This window comes from Schistocerca nitens, chromosome 5 (genome assembly GCF_023898315.1).
Source record: "Schistocerca nitens isolate TAMUIC-IGC-003100 chromosome 5, iqSchNite1.1, whole genome shotgun sequence".
NCBI lineage: Eukaryota > Metazoa > Arthropoda > Insecta > Orthoptera > Acrididae > Schistocerca > Schistocerca nitens.
Window position 1 is genome coordinate 168,685,018 of NC_064618.1, and position 21,013 is coordinate 168,706,030.

At 45.2% G+C, this 21,013-nt stretch overlaps 1 protein-coding gene across 1 annotated transcript in view; it reads left to right on the forward strand.

The window, feature by feature from the left end:
- LOC126259157 (translational regulator orb2) overlaps positions 1-21,013 on the forward strand; it is a 468,570-nt gene that overhangs the window by 191,831 nt on the left and 255,726 nt on the right. The window contains exon 2 of the mRNA XM_049955702.1: positions 4,911-4,961. Coding sequence (XP_049811659.1) covers positions 4,911-4,961 — 51 coding nt within the window. The remainder of the gene's footprint in view (positions 1-4,910; positions 4,962-21,013) is intronic.

Consider the following 21,013-nt stretch of genomic DNA (forward strand, 5'->3'; position numbering starts at 1 on the left):
CGTCCACACGCAGCAGAGAGGTCTGTTTTGACGTAAGACGCGTATCAGAGGCGGTCTTCGGAACGTCGCTCACGCTTGGGATTTTGAAGACGTTCCAGAAAATGCCCCGGACCTGCCCGCCAGCGGAGCGCAGTAGACCCGGCTAGCTCAGTCGGCATGAATTATTGAAGGCGCCTGTGGCCGCGGTCGCGACAACAGCCGCACTGAATGGCGGCGGCCGGCGCCTGCATACGCATGAGAGCCAGCGCCCCCGGCTCTCAAAACTGGGGCTTCATCCCCTGCACTCTCGCTGCCTCGTGCCGCGCTAACTTCGTGTTACCAAACATAATTCCATTTCACGCCAGTAGGCACACGTAGGTGTTCCAGCAGCTACCACATCGACACGAGTCATTTGACTGAAGCACAAGTTTAAACTACGGTTCAAAGCTACTGTTCTTATAGTGGGGACAGTTGTTAATAATGTTACCGTGACCAGCTGGTGGTTGCAGTGAGTCGCGGACGTAGGGCAGACGAACGGCATTCCGAATATTAGAAACAGGTAGAAGATATACTGCGTGCATTGCCGTAGGTATAATGTTATCCAGAGAACCTTTGAGTTATAACATTAATTCCCGTGGTGGCACGTCCGTGTTTTTTCTTTAATTAATTTTTTTTAAAGGCGCGGCATGAAGTCGCAGAGGAAGAGTTCGGTAATTCACTTCTGACTACGCGTTAAAATGTCATAACCAACAGAGTAACAAATATTTTCAGGATCGCGATTAACAAAAATTTCCTGCATGCATGTCCGAAGGAATACTGCGTCGTACTTCTGAACAACACAGGTACAGCAATATCGTACAAAAATCTTGGCCCATTATCATTAATCATTCTCTGCCCTGCGTAATGTGGTGGCTGGGAAAGCCTGTCGTTTCACGCCGTTCAGTGTATACGCAAGTACCATATTTCCTATGGCCAAAAGAACCACCCATGACAGTTGGCTTAATGTACAGGGCGTACGGCTCTAGAAGGCACTGAGAATTGTTAGAAAGACAGAGCGTGGCGCTCTACAGACGTCTTGAGCACAGAAGATAAATGAGTTATCCCCTTTCCAGGGATACAATAATTGCGTAATGCCCATCTTATATTACTTCAGGAACTTCTTCCTAACATCCAAGAAAAATACTGTTGTAAAAAAAAAAATCTCTCACCCTGTGACGTCAGGTTACGCATCCGAATCGGTATACGTGTATGCAGTTGACGTCAACACAGACGTTTTAAATGGCAAAGACAGTGTACTGAGTATTCAGCGACTGCGTTTCATTGCAGGGGACTGCAGTTTTGCACGTACGTAAGATACATTTTACAGGAGTTTCATTTACACAAGTCAACTTTTAGCGACACTGTTGTCAAGTGGAAATGTCACAAAGTCGACACTATGGTAGGTCCAAGAAACTAACTGACAGCAACTACCGAACAAGTTTAGTGATCTAGCCAATTGCCTGACATCCTTATCAATTATTCCATAATGCTTCCGTTGCAGCTCATAAACACAGAGGCAGAACGATAGATCGGTTTTCGTGGTCATTCTGCTGCCCAAATGCCGTTGATTACCAGAAGGAAACCGAACTTGTTGCTCAGAGTGGTGCAAACACACCGCCATTGACGTACAGAGCAGTAGGACAGTAGTAACTGACGATAAGGGCTGTAGTGCTCTAGTGCCTAGCGAAAGGCTGCTCAGCAGAAATGGCCCGAGTGAAATCTGGTGTATGTGTTGTGGTGGTCCGGCTCAAAACATTAACGCAGCTATTTATAGAAAGATTTTAGCCAACAGCATTATTGTCTCAACGCGGCAATAATTTAGAAACGGACCACTTCCCTAACGGCAAAGTATTCCGGTCCACAACGTCTGAACCGTTGCATCGCGCTTCGAAGAAAATGAAATTGATGTGTGGAACCGGTCAACACGAAGGCCCGGCCTCAATGCCATTGTATATCTTTCACTATTAACTAGAGCGCAGGCAGAGTCCTCGATCAGCAAGTCGGCTATAACTATTCACCGTTCTGTAGGAAGAGTGAGAACTAATATCGCTGCCATTGTACGACAACTTAGTGGAAAACCTTTCCCAAGGATTACATGCTGTAGAAGTAGCTAAGGGGGTTCCCACAGACGTTTGGGTTATGACAAGCTTTTTTTTTGTAAACATCAGTCCAGGGACTAATGACGGAACAAACAATGCGTTCATTACATAAAAATTCTCGGTAAAAAGGCGTGGCTTAAAAAGCGGAGGCTTCACTGGTTCTAATGAGTCTGAGAAAAGGGGGGGGGGGGGGGGCGGGCAGAATGCCGTAGTATACATCAACACTCTGAAAACCACTGTGAAGTGCATGGCGAGGAGTACTTCCTGTTGTACCAGATATTACGATCTCTTCCAGTTTTATTCGCATATAGAGCACAGAAAGGACTGCCTAAATGTCTGTGCGCACTGTCGTGTCTTTGCGGTCCCTGGGCTAAGCTCTTCAAACGTCTATTAGTTAACGTTTTTCAAAATTTTCGCGACTCTCTCCTGCCAGTGAAACTAAACTGTGCCGTTCCGTGCTGTTGTTCTTTTTACGGGACGTTCAATGTTCCCTGTTAGTGCTATCTGGTATGGAGCCCGCACACTTAAGCAATAATCTGGTATGTGTCACACGATTGCTACAAATCCAGTTTCTTTGTAGAATGTCTGCATTTTCGCAGTGTCCTACGAATGAATCGCAGTCTGAAACCCGCTGTACCTCTGACTCGGGCGTAATTACTGTAACGGCGGGATTACTTTTGGTGTGAAGATTTTCGAACGCCAGCAACGAGTCCAAGTTAACGACTCGCGAAAATACAATCATTATAAAACGATAAATATAAGCAAGACAAAAAACCTGTAGCATTGTCATATTAATTTTTAACTACACTGCGCAACACAGTTAAACGCTCACTTTTCGAAACCCGGTAACTGTCTCCATTGCGACGCAGAAGCTTAAAATTTGGTTCAAATATGCGTGCATCGTTCCAGTGTAAAGGCGCAAAAGCAAGCGCCCTGTGACGTCACTCTAGGGCTCGGCGACGCTTCAAACAGCAAGGTGTCGATACATGCGAAAAAGAGGCCACGTGAGGTGAATTAATGATGTTGTATACGGTGGGAACGTCGTCACACCCTCTCTTCCCCACGTATCAGACCTTCTGCGATGGAGATCAGATCTGAACATAGTTAAAATCACGAGGTTTTGTTATCAATGGCCGAAGAAAAAGGCCTCAGGAGATGGCAAAAAGGGCATCAATGACATCACCACTTCACTTGGGGTGTTGATGCTCACAAATTTCACAGTCGGAAACGACAGTTCGCAGTACTATGACCAACAGGATGGCGTTCTTGGCAATGTCTGACACTGCTGACATTACTCCAGACGATTCAGCCCTTTTCTAAGGATATCGTAGGGTTGCAACCTTATTGAAAGTTATTTGAGCCCTTTGGAGTGTAATGCGGCCGCAATTTTTGATCTGGTATACAGGAAGAGACCACTAGGAACCGTTCAAAACCATTCGACGGAATTTGGGAGTGATCCGAAGCAGCAAAAGTACTTTGCGCTTATCCAGTCCTACTTTTTAGCGCACGTCTGGGTATGATCAGGGGGAGATCCACAACTCGGCAGCACCCTCATTACCACTTGTGCACCATTGTTGACCACAATAAAAATTTGCCAGTACGTACACTTCAACAACCATTCCACTGTGTGGCGCTCTGCCGTCGCTCCAGCATTTGCTTGCGGGCATACACTATCTAAGGGGTGTCGAAGGCGTTGTGCTAGAGCAGCAACAGAGCGCCACTAAGTTAAAGCGGTATCGAAGTCTCTTTAGAGCTACATATTTTAGTGCTCAATAAAGATGCACGAGGGGCAGTGAGAGTGATGCCGAACTTTGGGGCTTACAGACGGTCTCTTTGCAGTTTTATACAACAGAAGAGCCGAAGAAGCATAAACACCCTTTGCTTCTTCGGATCACGACTAAATTTCGTCGAATAGTTTTGAGCTGTCCCTAGTGGCTCCAACCTGTGTACCAGAGCAAAGGGTTGCAGCCTCATGATGTGCTTAGAGAATGGTTGAATCGTCTGGGAGTGTGAGCAAGAACGTCCTCGTGTTGATCAGCTCCCTGTGAACTGTCGTTTTCGTATGCAAAATGTGTGGGACTCAAGTGAAGGGGTAGACTCGTTGACGCCCCTTGTGCCACCTCCAGGACCCTTTCGTGTCGATTCTGAGGTGTCTGAAATGTTGTCCTCGGTCATTCCTAAGAAAACTGCGTGATTACAACGCTGGGCGATTCTGATCTACATCGCAGAGGCGTCAAAAGAAGGGTTGAAATGTTGGGAAGAGTGGGTGTGAGGATGTTCTCATGGTGTGACATCATTAACTCACTTTACACCAGATATGAACTTCTGAGCTGTGGTGCGTCGACACCTTGCTGCCTGAGTGGGTGACGTCACAGGACGCCATGCTCTCGCAGCATTACAGAGAAACGTAGTACGCACCTTTGAGTGAAACTTCGAACTTCTGCGTCGCAATGGGAGACAATTACGGAGTTTCAAAGAAGTAACCCTTTAACTGTGGTCCGCAGTGTAGTAAGCTGACGTTTTATGACAATGTAGCTGTCTGCAGCTACAGTAATCCGATGTTATCTATGAAATGCCGTAACCCACAAACGAAGCACTGTGCAGGCTGCGAACGAGTCATTCCATCGCTCTTCGGTCCCTACATCGAAAAAACATGTCTGAGGCAGACTACCGATAGCAGCATCAGAACCAGATGTGCTGCACCTACAGCACTGATTCATATTACGTAAATAATGGGAAAAGTGATATCCTCTCTGTACACCACGACTTGAGCGATTCTCATTTTTGTTGCAGGTTTCATCAACTGCAACACGAACGCGCTGCAGTCGCTGGCCCAACTGCACGGTGAGTACGCCAAGTTATCTGTCTTCTGTATCACGAACAAACAATGTACGCTGCGCTCACTACGTTTATCTTGGTCGTCGTCTTCCCTTTAGCGGTGTGCACTATGCTGAGATTAGCATCCCATCTGCTGTGGCTAAAGCATCCTACAATTTGCGTGGCTACAGCTACGGGAAACAGCGATGTACACTATGATATCGTATTACAATATTTGTCAATGAGTCTGTGTGAGACATTGAAACAACAATGCAGATACAACAGGATCTTTTATCTCTCTTAAAAAAATTCGTTATTTATCATTAAGTCAGGATCTGGAAATCTGCTGTAACGGTTTTCGACGAACAGGAAGTTAATGAACGTATGGACTGTTGTGCTGAAACTAGCGAAATAACTCTGCATACATCTTTTAGTTGTCTGTTAAGATTCCATAACGCAATTTCCTTTTCGTACTAAATGGTAGCCTATCACAGGAAGCATACAGACTGCCAGAAAAGGGAATGATTTTTTTAAACGTAATCGCATTTTGTAAAGATGTAAAACTGCAAGGAAAATGCTTATTTTCCCGCCGTATTTCGAATATACGATGCCGTATTACGTGACAGAACAAGACTTCGTCGCGTGTTTAGTTCGTTTCCGTGCTGATAACACGCCTTTGAGCCCGACCTTTAAGTTCGAAACGAAATTAACCCTCTTCGGTCAGTTGCTACAGTCCTTGGTTCTCTCTGTAATGTGTAAACTCTTAGACAGTGCTGTGTTTCTAGGCAGACACTCGCAGCTGTGAAGGAATTTTGCTGGGGCATCTAGTGAAAGACTTATCTGACGTAGTCTCAGGTGCGAGTGAGATTACGGCGTGTTATTGCAGCAAAAGTAAAATCACGAATTGAGTTTCTTTACTGTCGATACAAGTCATTGGATCTTGATGTTACGAGCTGCGAAGTGTTATATCGTTCATATTCTTCCTTAGAGAGAAACACAAAATAGTAGATTTCAAACTCAATGTATAATTCATCATAATCATCTTTCAAACGCTGTACTTCGTCACTACAGACACTTTTCTCTATTTTGAGCTGTCTTCTTCATTTCTTGATAATTTTAATACTTTGTTATTTCTAATAAATCTTCCACTATTATATTTCTTCGCCGCCCTTCGGTTTCTTTCCGAAAATATTTTGTACCCGTATGCCTATTGAAATTTTTATGTTTAAATAAATGTCCAAAAGCTTTTGTTTCCTATTTTCGAATAATTGCTGTATGACGTCTTTGCTAGCAACCTTTTTAAAAATACTTTCATCTGACGTTCTTTGTGTCCAGCTGGTCTTCGTTATCCTTGTCCAATGCCACATTTTCATCGCTTGTATGCGCTTCAACAGTGACTAGCTTTCATAGCCATTAGGAGCACACTCCAAATCAAGCTCTCCATAAACAATTTCTTTTATTTTCGATACTAAATGATTTATTCACTAGTACTTCGCTTCCTTCACTGAATGCAAGTTTAGCTGTTCGATTCTTTTTCTGCTTTCCGTGCTGCCTCTGTTGTCTTCTATAATTAAGAAGCTGAAATAACTAAATTTATTAATTTCATCTATTTTGTTTCGGTTTTCATACCGTGGTCCTTCTTTTTTATTTACTTTTTATAACCATTTTGCGCAATACAATTAAAGCATCACTTTTTCGAAACCTCATAAGTGCCACTTATTACGAAGCAAAAGTCTGAAATCCAATGTGCTACTACAACCTTCCTCATAGAGCAAGGTATCAACAAGTGCAAAAAAAGAACACAACTGAGACCATGTGGGTTTATGATGTCACTTTGGCACCAAATTTCACCAAAATTCTGCCCAGGACCAACATGGATTTGTTACAAGATGGCAAGGTTCGATAAAAACAATACCAATCGCCGTTATATAGGTTTATTTCTACGCAACCAGTTTCGACGTTACTCTACGTCATCTTCAGGCCTAAACTGCTCCATTCCAGGCCTGAAGATCACGTAGTGTAACGTCGAAACTAGTTGCCTAGAAATAAACCTATATAACGGCGATTGGTATTGTTTTTACTGTACATTGAACAGCCGTAGTCCCATACTCCACCAGAAGATGGAGTTACATTCAATGAAGATGGCAAGGTCGTGACAACCCCCTCTCACTGACATTTCACCCCTTCGTTTGACGCCTCTGCGATGGAAGTCAGAACCGCGACGCCCAGCGTTGAAATCACGCGGTTTTCTTATGGGTGCCCGAAGAAAACATTTCAGAGACACCGACACTCACAATCGACAACAAAAGGCTGCAGGAGTGGCATAAAGGTCGTCAATGAAACCACTCCTTTCCCTGGGGCGTTGACTCCCACACCTTTCGCGGTTCGCATTGCGATCAGCAACAGGAAGAAGCCGCTGACATCTTCGACACTGCTGACACCCCTGGACATTTCAGCCCTTCTCTAAGTGCGTTGTGGTGCTACATCCTCACTGAACGTGATCGCACCCCGTTGGAGTACAGCGCGGCCTCAATTTTTACTCTCGTGTACAGGTTGGGAGCACTAGGGACCGTCCAAAACCATTTGAAGAAATATGAACGTAATCCAAAGCAGCAAAGGGTTCTTATGTATTTTAAGCTTTTCTATTTCACGCCCTCCTGTGGCGTAATCAGGGGGTTGGGGCGGGGGGACGGCAACATTGACACGTGTGTGAATTAAACGGCAAATGGTCAATCTACGACCCTCAAGTTCCGCAATACCTCCGGTGGCACCCGCCCGTATTTATAGAGAATTTTAAAAAATTGCCTTTACAGAGAAAACCTCCTCCTGCAGGCAGGCAATTTCATGACACCCCTACGATACCAGTTACCTCCATGCAGGCATGTGTGGCTACTTTGCAGTTCTCTCTAAAGAGACAGTTTTAAAATTCGCAATAAATGTGAAGTGTGGGCTTGTGCCACCAAGGGTATTCCCGAACTGCGGGGACCCTTTGCCTTTTTATGCACTCTTACGTCAATGTCTCTTAGCCCCCCCCCCCCCCCCCCCCAACCATGATCACGCCGAAAGAGGGCGTGAAAGAGAAGAGCTGAAAATGCATAAGCACCCTTTGCTGCTTTTGACACGTTCAAATTTCGTCAAAAGCTTTCGAGCGGTCCCTAGGAGTTGCAACCTGTACACGAGAGCAAAAATTACAGTCGCAGTCGCGCTCTACTCCAATGCGGTGCGATCACTTTCAATGGCGATGTATCCCAACAAAGCACTTAGAAAAGGGTTGAAACCAGGGGTGTGAGCAGTCTTGAAGGCTGTCAACAACGTCGTCCTGTGTCTCATCGCAACGTCGTTTTGGACGGCGACATGTGTGGGAATCCATGACATCCTTAAACTGAAATACATTAAGTGTGGGTTTTATTACGAGTCGGTATAACTTGCTAAAATATGCTGCCGTCAGAAAGCGATTTCCTTCCTAGCAGAAGGACGCGATTGTGCCAGAGTATGGCTTTCTGGGAGGTTTCCTTCGGACCAAAAACGTGTCACGAACGCGCCTGTGGGAACTTTTCGTAACGGCGTCCCACGGCCGACTTGCGGCGAAGGCGACTGACTATGCCTGCCGCGCACGGCCACAATGTGCGCCTGCGCGTGTCGCCGGCCCGTATGGCACAACACCTGTCCCCGTCCCTGTCCCCGTCTCGTACACAGCGAGGCGAGCCGAGGTGCTCGCTGCTGTAAGGTTACAACCCATTACCAAGCGGGAGCACCATGTCCGAAAGGGCGCCGCTGCCGCCCGCTTGTCAGACACTTACTTAGGTCGTCCTGCGTTCAGATCCAAGTGCCTGCATTCTTTGCTGTCTGATTTGCTCCCAACAAGAATTACTAGGTTATTCGAAGGTGCCGAGGGGTCATAATTAAAGTGCAGCGAAACTTGGTAGATATACGGAGGAACTGATTTACACTGGAAAAAATTAGTTCCAATTTTGGCCATCAGGTGCAAACCTGGCGCTCTACAACATCCCCTCGACGTCACCGGTGCTCATACTGAAGAAATTGTGTAAGCAGCATTCAATAATATCAGTATTATTTCTTTCTCACTTGTTTGATCTTTTCTGCCCACATGCCGTGCCTAATCCATCACATGGAAACATTTCTATCTTACGTCTTTCTTGCATTCACAGCGCCAGATTTGCACCTGGTGACAAAAATTGCAACATTTTTTTTCCCCCAGCAAATATCGATTTCGCATTAACGCATGAGAATATCTACCAACTTTCGCTGACAACTATAATTACAACCAACAGTGGAACTCTGTGAGTAGCCGCACTTTAAATATAACCACCCAGAACATCAAGGGTTTCAGAAGGCGACTGTGCGAAAACTACAAGACATACAGAAAATAAATACATATCGGTAGAAAGAGCATGTCCCCAAGTTTCGATTCGTAATACGCGCGGGGACGTAGTTGCACTAGGCGATGGGGGTGTCAGAATATGTACACAATTTATCCGCTCCGTGTTATCGCATCTAATTAGTTTGCGCCTGCAGATATTCGACCCAATCAAGAGATTTGCAAAGCGGGCTGCTGGCATTACGCCTTTCCGGGCAACAGCAGGACCGTCTTCAGCGGATCGCATGTGCTCTTCCCCCTGTACTCACGTCTGCCACGTCACAAACGGTGTCACACTGATCATCTAAACATGGAGGCATGCTCCATCCACTGCCTATTTTCTGTATGGCTTGTAGTTTTCGGCCAGGTGTCTTCAAAACCCCGGAGGTATTTATGAACAACGTTGTAGGGTTACATAGTGTGAGAGCATTATATGTCGTACCCTAACCCTGGTAAATCCAGTCTTCTGAGGGGCCATGTTCCTGTAGGTGATTAGTAATCGAAAGCAACAAAAGTAGCGCTCTGGCTGTTGCAGATAGATGAAGCTGTTGGCCCGTTGCTCCTAAAATCTTTTTTTCTACGCACGTCTGAAACAGTATGGAATTGCTTGAGGTCCACTACATACAGACAGTCCTCGATCTTCGATCAAGAGAATGGCACTATTGTGGTCAGCAAAATGATATACTGCGTGTTCCATATACACTGTGTGTTTCCCGTTTGTGTGAAAGTACACAATAGCTCCACGTGTTTCAGTTCGAAGTGTAATAGGAAGTAGGTTTCTTGATTCAGTTGCAAAACGGTGCTTAACGGTGCAAGCTTATCACATGACCGGCATGTGGCCTGGAAATCATCATAAAGTTGTACTGAGCACCTTATCCAGTAAGCAGGAAACTAACTACCGACGGAAATGAAGTAGTAGAAATTCACCACTCGCTAGTACTGCAGACAGATTTCGTAACAACATTCCTACATTGTTGAATTAAAAGGGGTTCCAAGCTCATGAATCCGCGCAATCGGATACTTACAGATTAAAACAGTTGTCACTCCTTGTCTCCATTAAGATTTCATTTTATTGCGGAACTTTACTCATTAGTCAGCATTTCAGCCTGAGCCTGGCACGGATCTGGTACACATCGTAAGGAATTGTTTATTTTTCACTAAGATTACCACACGTTTTTCAAAAGAATAACTTGGTGGGTATTTACTCAGAAACATACAAACAGTTCTTGTGACAAGCTGTTGAGTCCCATTACATTTTTTCACTCTGTTGATATTTCTCTTTTTTGCCTTAAATGTGTAGGATAAGCTCTCGAGTCTCCTGCAATCAACAACGGTCCTGTGGAGAACAAGTTGCAACGAAATATGTTCGCTAGTTCCTTCCGTTTTCTGAGAAGCCCAGACATGTGTCATCGGTAAAACTTCTGCATTATCACCTGTTGCCACCACCTTTTCTGATGAAGTGTAGTACCCGGAACGTACCGCAAACTTTTACTTACGTCGTTCTGTTTCCCTGGATTTAGTAACTAGGTAGGTCTTGGCAACAAGTGTGCGAAGCTACGTTATGCTTAACGAGTAGCAAGTAAGTTTGAAGTTGTACCTGGCGTCAGGACGGCGCATCTGGATTCAGTAGTGCTGCTAATATGTTGATTACCTGAAAAAGAAATCCATATAAAAAGCTTGGTTGTATAATTTTTTAACAGTATAATACTATCACTTGCTCTACACTGGACAGGTAGGGTTGCGTGTTGCGAAGACATTTACGTGACGGGTTCAGTGCCAGTTGACCTGAGTGGTAATACTCGTTGCTCGATAACGAAGAAATGTCAGAAACGATGATTTCAGTTCCCTTAGAAAAGTTGTCGCAGAAAAGTGAAAATCAGTGTTATTGTTTTCTCAGAGTTCAAACGCAGGCTATGAACGTAATCAGCTCAAACACGAGACCATACAGTGCAATAATGTCAACATTCTGAGCATAATGTAAAACGGTAGCTGCGTATTACACATTGCTTGGCTTTGCCAGGCGCTCAGATGACAATAAATTAAGGTTCTTGTAGGCCTAGTTACTACTCAACAGAAAAAAATGTCGATTTTTGGGTGGCGCACCATAAGAATGATTCGATCGTGATGGTTCAGTTAAAAAAGTACACTGGATTCGCATTCTTGAGAAGTAAGGATCAGTTTCTAATACGGCCACCAAATTTAGGTGTTCTTAAGTTTCCTCGAATCACTTAGGACGAATGCACGGAAAGTTTCTTTAGAAAGACCACAAGCTTGTTCTACCCGAGCTTGTCCTCCGATGTTTCTTCGTACAAATACGAGGGCTATTCCGAAAGTAAGGTCCGATCGGTCACGAAATGGAAACGACTATGAAAATCCGATAAAGCTTTGCACAGATGTGTTGGGTAGTGTCTCTAGTATAACCCCAGTTAGCATCACGCCGCTCTTCTCATTTCTGAGCTCGCAGTGAGTGCGTAAAGATGTCTATAAAATAGTGTCTGCCGCCAAGTACGGGGGCCTGGTGAGAAATTTCCCCTGAAGCTATGCAGCTAACATTACATAACTGTCGTGCTGTTTCGTCTTCAAGACAATTCTCAGCCGCATTCTGCAGGGGCAATGAAGATGCTCCTGCATCGTTTTCAAATGGAAATGTGAGATTACCCACAATACAGCCCGTAATTGTCTCCCTCTGAGTTTCAGCTCAGGTCACATGAACCGCTGGTTATGAAGACAACATTTCGGCACAAGACAACGAGCCGTAGGCCAGCGTAGAGAATTGGCGGAGAGCACTGGCGGCTGCCTTCTATAGCGAGGGTATGGGAAAGTTGGTACAACGCTACGATACACGTCTAAGTCGGGGGCGACTATGGAGATAAGTAGCTGCAAGGTGTATCTAACTGTTGCAAATAAAACATTTTTGATTTTTACCGTGGTTTCCATTTCGCGACCTATCGGACCTTACTTTCGGAATAGCCCTCGTATAACCTCAGCAGTAGAGATGCACGAAACATTCGGCAGCTCACTTCCTCGATATAGCCGTTATTGTACTGAAATCTTTGTCAGTTCGAGTTACCGTTGCTGTCAGAAGTCATGTTCCATTGAGACGTTCAGAATTCAGTGAAGCAGAGGTTGGAAGGACTCACTTGTATTTCCGGCACTGAACTTCTTAGCTTTGCTTCCTTGCTTGTGAACATTTAACACGCACTCGCTGATAGCTTTTAAAAGCAAACCTAACTGTTTTAACCTTCTTGTCTCCATATGCTAACACGAAATGCCGTAATCCTGTCTCTGCGTTACATGGAGTGCCAACTGAAGGACGAATTCTGATTTCATTGGCGAGGGGCTATCAAGGTAACGACGTCACTCAATCTGCGAAACACGACCCTGCTTGTGAGCGTTAACACAGGAACCTAGACTGCGAGATCAGGCAATGGATGACAGTACATTCACGTAATGTTCTTATCTAAACTGCACCTCTCTGATAGCACGATACCCCACATTTTGCATCGTCAATGCGACAATGACTTCAGATAAGCAATAATTACAGTTTTTCGCACTCTACTATCATTCGGCCCGCAACTGTCGCTTTGGTTAAAGAATGAATCTGGTTTTTTTCGTTTTTCTTTTTTTTGTGCCTTTGAGAAGAACTACAGCTTACGCTGTTTCAAAACATCCGTCGAGCTCTCTTCCGCTTGATTCTGTGACAGCGATATAAACGTTTGCTTTTTCAAAATCTATTCACTGAATGAATCACATGTCATTCCTATTAACGATGTCCCTTTGCCTTCGGCTTACTAATCCATGTGTTAGCATAAAATTTTGATACACATTCACATTTTTGGTGTTCATATAGCTTGCAACTTCAAGATGTTTGTTATGCATTTGCTTTCTTCAGTATTCTGGACGAATAAATCGACAGTGAGGACGACATAGTTGTGTTCTGTGATGTACATTATGTACAGTCTGTACTCTATTGTAGTGGGCATTACGGTGAGCAGAATAGTCGGTATCAGAAAACAAGGAAATGAATTGTACCATGTGACCAGCAGCTGCAAAGCTCTGTGAACGATCCACCATATACTACATCAAGGCAGCTTGTATGGCGTATCGCAGCACCACAATCGTATCCTGTTCACTCGGCTGGTACTATAACCAAACATAACGTGGCCGTCACAGCCTTGTGTGTGTGTGTGTGTGTGTGTGTGTGTGTGTAACTTCCCACCAGTATGGCGCAACGACGCTCTTTGAAGGCCTTTCCCACATGCAACCGGAAAGCGGACATCTACTGTCATACGTCACCGCTTACCGCATACCAGCTCTGTTCTCTTTGATGTACAGCCTGTGCCACAAATACTGCTACGTGAGCAGCTCGACTAAAGTGCCTGCGCAAGGAAAAGACGCTTTAAATAACACATACCATTATTTAAAAACAGCTACCCTTGAGCGCTTGTGCTAGTATACGAGCGGGTGTTCTGCGGGGGATCCACAACAGTACTCGTTGATATTTTCTACTCCATTATGATGTTTTCGACTCAATCATACAACTCGTACATGCATTAACACACTTAGCGTGTGTATTTTTCGCACGGTATGAGAAATCTTCAGTACACCTGTAGTCATTTCGAATGACATGACCTTTAACAAAAGCACACGTGTTCTTAGAGCTGTTTTTGAATTCCTGTGACTGCTTAATGAAATAAAGCACACAAACTGATCTGCAAAGGCGAGGCGACTGGGAGGAGGTTGAGGATAAATTATAATCTTGTACACTCGTGCCTAGTCGCGTTTTACGCTCCAGAGATAACGTTGACAACTAATTATATGTTTAGCAAACTCGAATGTAGAAATACAGAGTAATTTGCTCCGCTTGATCGTAAGTGTATGTTAAGTGTATTTTTATAAACTTCTTCTCTCTCTAGTCTGTGCCATTCAGTTTGCTGGAGAAAGAGCAGGGCGGTTTTTTACAAAATTTAAGCGCGACGCGAACCCCATATTATATCGCAAGATACAAGTAGTGTGGATAATAGTTGCAATTCTCGAAGACGGACGTGCGTCGAAACAAACACCGCGGAGCCTTAATTTATTGTTAAACTGTAAACTTCTGTACTTCTATGATTTTACTCACTCGCCCCGTAATATTCATCTAATTTCATTTACGTTCTATGAGACTTTCCAACTGGAATGAGTGTTATCTTGCGTGTTTACCTATTGTGGAGTTTGCGTGCACAATACTCGAATAAGAGGCAGTTTAGCATTTCTGTTCATGGTATGGTTTCATTTTTTTTCACAGAAAGTATTATTATTTTTTAAATTGTTACAGCCAAAGACTCAACGTGAAGGTGGTAGAAAGGTAAAGTTGCCATCGACCAGAAGATTGTTCGAACACCACAGTGTATTATTCAAAAAATGGTTCAAATGGCTCTGAGCACTATGGGACTTAACTGCTGAGGTCATCAGTCCCCTAGAACTTAGAACTACTTAAACCTAACTAACCTAAGGACATCACACACATCCATGCCCGTCCTATACGATCCGTTACGTCATTGCCTTCCTCGTAACTTTGATCTGATGTACCGAGCCAGTCTGAGAGGAAGCTACAGTTTAACGTGAACTCTGAACGGAAACACAATGCGACATAGCTTTTTCACATTAATATGTCGTTGTCAGACGTGAAGGAGTTGATAACTGACAGAGAAACCCTCAGATATATTGTAGATAAACCCAGAACCTTTGGATTCGTAGAGTGTCTGTTATCAAATGGCTCTGAGCACTATGCGACTTAACATCTGAGGTCATCAGTCCCCTAGACTTAGTACTACTCAAACCTAACTAACCTAAGGACATCACACTTCCATGCCCGAGGCAGGATTCGAACCTGCGACCGTAGCGGGCCCGCGGTTCCATACTGAAGCGCCTAGAACTGCTCGGTCACAACGGCCGGCTGGCTGTTATCCTAGGAACGTAAATACATCACTAGTTATGAAATTGGAGGTCGGCGTACTATTGAAGACGTGCTGCTGGAATCCAGCGTTTATAGGCTACGGGGAAGGGGATGTCGGAACAGTTCCTTTAACAAACTACGGACGACTCGTTCCTCCATTTTCTTGCGGGCGAGTTACTCTGTTCTGTTTCTCATCACTTCACTTCAGGATAGAAATAGTTTGAAACCAGGTCCCATGTTCTCCTCACACACCGTTTGTCGCCAGACTTTTATTTTTGCTCGATGTTATTCGTCTGCTTCAACGAATTCGATTGCATCGGTCGCGCCGCAGCAAGTGTAATTGTGCAACGGCGGGCGGGTGGCGAGCGCTCACGCCGCGGAAGCGCACAAATATTTGCGGTGCGGCGGCGCGCGTTGCGCGCGGTCGCCGCCAGGGGCGCCGGTAACACCGCGGAAACACGATCCGCCCGCTCCTCGCCCACGCACTCTTCCTGTTCCCAGCGTTCGCTTTTTTTCTGCTCGGATCGCACTACAGCTAATGGATTTATGGACTAATACCCTGTCATTCTGACAGCTGACGTGGCCGTAGCTGTACGGGAACGGCCGGGAGGGAAAATGCGGAGAGAAAAATAACTGGAAATTACTACTCGCTACGTAAATAAATGAGGGTATGAAGGGTAGCTGATGGCAGGCGACACTGAACAGAGGCGTGAACGCGCAGAGAACCCCCAGAGGCAGGAGCTGAGATCGGCACCTGCTACGACCGTCGACGGCCGTGAATAACGCATAGCGCCGTACCGCTTCCTGCCACGTGCAATATTGACGCGGCCCATTCCTCACTTCATTTGGATGTTCGTCCCCGTCAGCACCCTCACTTCTGCGACATGAGTGAGGGCCGATTCGTCATCAGACGCACCTTCCGGGCCTCTTCCAGCCACAGATTCTCTTTCCTCCACCCCAGTTTCCTCCTCTGGATCCTGACTCGGCGACGACCACTTGGTGGTCTGCCCATATTTTGCAGTTCAAATGCCGCAGACGTTACAAAGTTCTTACCAAAGATAGCCGAAGGTGTCTTGACAGGGACTCGTAACTATTCGCCACATGTTGAGAGGTAGCGCGGTCAGTACATTGGACTCATACTACGAAGGAACAGGGTTTATATCTCTACATCTACATCTACATCCATACTCCGCAAGCCACCTGACGGCGTGTGGCGGAGGGTACCTTGAGTACCTCTATCGGTTCTCCCTTCTATTCCAGTCTCGTATTGTTCGTGGGAAGAAGGATTGTCGGTATGCCTCTGTGTGGGCTCCAATCTCTGATTTTATCCTCATGGTCTCTTCGCGAGATATACGTAGGAGGGAGCAATATACTGCTTGACTCCTCGGTGAAGGTATGTTCTCGAAACTTCAACAAAAGCCCGTACCGAGCTACTGAGCGTCTCTCCTGCAGAGTCTTCCACTGGAGTTTATCTATCATCTCCGTAACGCTTTCGCGATTACTAAATGATCCTGTAACGAAGCGCGCTGCTCTCCGTTGGATCTTCTCTATCTTCTTCTATCAACCCTATCTGCTACGGATCCCACACTGGTGAGCAGTATTCAAGCAGTGGGCGAACAAGCGTACTGTAACCTACTTCCTTTGTTTTCGGATTGCATTTCCTTAGGATTCTTCCAATGAATCTCAGTCTGGCATCTGCTTTACCGACGATCTCCATCAGGCCATTTACAGTAATGTGCTCCGCTGTTTCTGCAGGGGGTCATGACGACAACAGTTATATTTTCGTTCCATACTTCCACACTCTTGACTTGTAACACTTTCGACATTGCGATTTTCTGTCAAAAATGATTGTCATAACGTAAAGCACTATTAGAAACAATATTTATTTATCTGTGAATGTTTTATTGTAACAGCCGGCCGGAGTGGCCGAGCGGTTAAGGGCGCTGCAGTCTGGAACCGCACGACCGCTACGGTCGCAGGTTCGAATCCTGCCTCGGGCATGGATGTGTGTGATGTCCTTAGGTTAGTTAGGTTTAAGTAGTTCTAAGTTCTAGGGGACTTATGACCACAGCAGTTGAGTCCCATAGTGCTCAGAGCCATTTTATTGTAACATTCTGTCTATGAGCTGAATTTTGAATGCACATTTGGTTTTCAGTGGCATTATGTGGGGCATCAAGCGACTAATATCACTCACACTGTGCCAGGAGTCCCGCAACATCCACAGAATTATGTCATACCTCACATTTCGTAGACTGGAGCAGTGGCGACCAGTTATCAGGTGCTAATGTGCTACAGTACTAAAATTATGCTACTTCTCTTCGAATGAGAACCGGAAATCGCACTAAAATTATGCCACTTCTCTTCGAATTCATGCTCGTCTGCGAATAAAATGGACGTAAACATGTTTCGTTGCGCTCTCTCCGTGATAACTAGAAAACAGCGTCAAGTGCTGAACTGATGGTCGGCCGTGCTACGATCAACTGGGAGAAGGGACGCAGCTGTATATTTTCGACTGCACATACTCTGATGAGACGCCATCCCTTCCGGCACTGTGAGTACTACGTCGCTCACAACACCAGGTCAGTATTTCTCTTTGAAAGTGCGTGTAACGTGCTGTGCAAGCGTAGAGCAAGAAGGGATTCTTCGGAGCAGTTGACCTAAGGGCACAGTATCCGACTGGTCAAGTGCACTGACTTGCAATACATTGGCTTGGTTCGGTTCCCGTTGCTACTATCTTCCTTTTCCAATTTTTAATTTTTTTTATTGCCGGCATTGTTAAACGATTAGTTATAAAATTTAAATTTATTTAAACAGTTCAATTTATGTACATAAAATTGACGTATTTAGTTATGATTACTACCCTTGTAAGTCAAACGGCCATAGGCCACTGCACCGTACCACACTGATAAAATTGTGCAATAATGATTAGATGAGAAAATATTACTTGTTTACTCATCTATATTCCAGACTATAAGATGTCAGTCACAATATAATTCATTTTCAGTCATATGAGACACATGAGGTCCCAGATAATAGTACCGAAAACTAAATGTACAGTCAAAGTTCGCCTCGTAGACAAATTGCTGTAGCAATTGAACTCTCAGCCGCGCGGGATTAGCCGAGCGCTCTTAGGCGCTGCAGTCATGGGCTGTGCGGTTGGTCGCGGCGGAGGTTCGAGTCCTCCCTCGGGCATGGGTGTGTGTGTTTATCCTTAGGATAATTTAGGTTAAGTAGTATGTCAGCTTAGGGACTGACGACCTTAGCAGTTAAGTCCTATAAGTTTTCACACGCATTTTTTTGAACTCTCAGTGATAAATAAATACAATTTCTAACACCAAATATCATTCATTGTTCGCATAAAACCCCAAGTTTTGAAGAGCTATAGATCAAGAATAACCCACTCTGAAAGTATGGGATAAAAAGGCCTCCTGCTTACGCCCAGGTCCACTTAAATCACTTAAAACCACAACGGTACGAGAATTGTTCGTTTATGAGCTCAGGATTGATTTGCTATCCGTCCTTATCCAATAAGAGTTTCTGTTCCGTCTCGTTATCGACGGAACGCTAAACCATAATCTCTCCGTTTCTCTTCAGGATTCATTCAATTCCACTGACAGAAATTCTGGTTAAATCTCATATGTATCTGTTTATTGTATATGACAGTAATTGGTGTCTGCAAACACTGAGATGACTAAAGTTATGGAGTAGCGATATGCACATAAACATATCGCGGTAGTATCGCCAACGTAAGGTAACGGGTGGCGCAGATGGATCGGGTGGTTTTAAAATACTTGTCAAACTGTCAATTGTAAAGGTATTGGATTGAAATAAAGTGCAAAACGTGTAGTTACAATGGAAGTTTATTAACAAAAAAATAGTAATGTTAGTTTTTAAAAATTACATCCATTAAATGCCCTCCTTCTCGAGCGACGCATTCTTGGAGTCGGTCCTTAACGTTCCGCATTGCCCGCTCAAGCACATCACCAGGAATTGATGTGATTTCGGTGTGAATTGCTGCCTTCAACTCCTGAATGGTCCGGGGTTTGTTCATGTAGACCCTTGCTTTTAAATAGCCCCATAAGAAAAAGTCACATACCGTGAGGTCCGGCGAGCGAGGGGGCCAATGGACATCTCCATTACGGGAAATCAAACGGCCAGGGAACAGAGCGCGTACAGCTTGCATTGATATCCTAGCGGTATGTGCAGTTGCCCCGTCTTGTTGGAACCACATATTGCCCATGTCGTAATTGTTCTCTTCAAGTTGTGGGAGAAGAAAATCTTCAATCATGTTCACATAACGCTGCGAATTAACAGTAACCGCCTGCTCCCTTTCATTTTCAAAAAAGTAAGGACCAATTATCCCTACCTTAGAAACCCCACACCAAACCGTCACTTTGTCACTATGGAGAGGCCGTTGGTGTAGATCTCTTGGGTTAGTGTCGGCCCAGTAACGGCAATTTTGCTTGTTTACGTATCCGTTAATGTGAAAGTGAGCCTCGTCAGACATCATGATAATCAGGTTTACATCTTCCAATAACTCCAACATCTGTTGGCTAAACTGAAGCCTTTGAAGATGGTCTGTTGGGAGAATCTTCTGTACCAACAGGATTTTATAGGGGTGGAATTTCAGTTCTTCGTTAAGAATCCTTTGAAGGCTCCGACGTGACATTCCAAGAGCTTGAGCACGACGTCTCGTTGATCGACGTGGGCTCGCAGTGACATCGCGTCTCACACGCTCCACGTTCTCAGGCGTTGTTATTGTTGGCGGTCTAGGCGTCCATTTTGGAGCACATGAACCAGTAGTGCGGAAATTATGCACCCAACTCAATATCGTATCTCGCTTAGGAACACTACCGCGAGGTGGGATGTTGAAACGCCGGCGAAAGGCACGCGTCACAGCAACAATTGACTCGTTATTGCGTATGAACTCTTCCACTGCGAAAACACGATGCTCAACGGACCACGTAGCCATCGCGACTGACTGCCAGCCTGCAACTGAAACTTCCCGTCCCCCCCCCCCCCCCCCCACCACAGGACGAAGTCGCCGAACACCTGGCTCCCCCCCTCCAGACGTACAGTCCACTTCAAAACCACCCGATCCATCTGCGCCACCCTGTATAAAAGGGCAATGCATTGGCGGAGCTGTCATTTGTGCTCAAGTGATTCATGTGAGTAGGTTTCTGACGTGATTATGGAAATTAGCAGACTTTGAACGCGGAATGATAGTTGGGGCTAGACACATGGGACATTCCGTGTCGCCGGCCGCCGTGACCGAGCGGTTCTAGGCGCTTCAGTCCGGAACCGCGCGAGTGACTGCTACGGTCGCAGGTTCGAATCTTGCCTCGGGCATGGATGTGTGTGATGTCCTTAGGTTAGTTAGGTTTGAGTAGTTCTAAGTTCTAGGGGACTGATGACCTCAGATGTTAAGTCCCATAGTGCTCAGAGTCATTTGAACCATTCCGTGTCGAAAATCGTTAGGGGATTCAGTACTGCGAGATCCACAGTATCAAGAATGTACCAGGAATACCAAATTTCAGGCATTACCTCTCACCACGAACAACGCAGTGGGCGACTGCCTTAAAGTAACGACCGATCGCTGTGGCGTTTGTGTAGAGTTGTCAGTGCTAACAGACAAGCAACATTGCGTGAAATAACCGCAGAAATCAATGTGGAACGTACGACGAACGTATCCGTTAGGATAGTGCTGCGAAATTTGGCGTTAATGGGGTATGGCAGCAGACGAAAGATGCGAGCGCCTTTGCT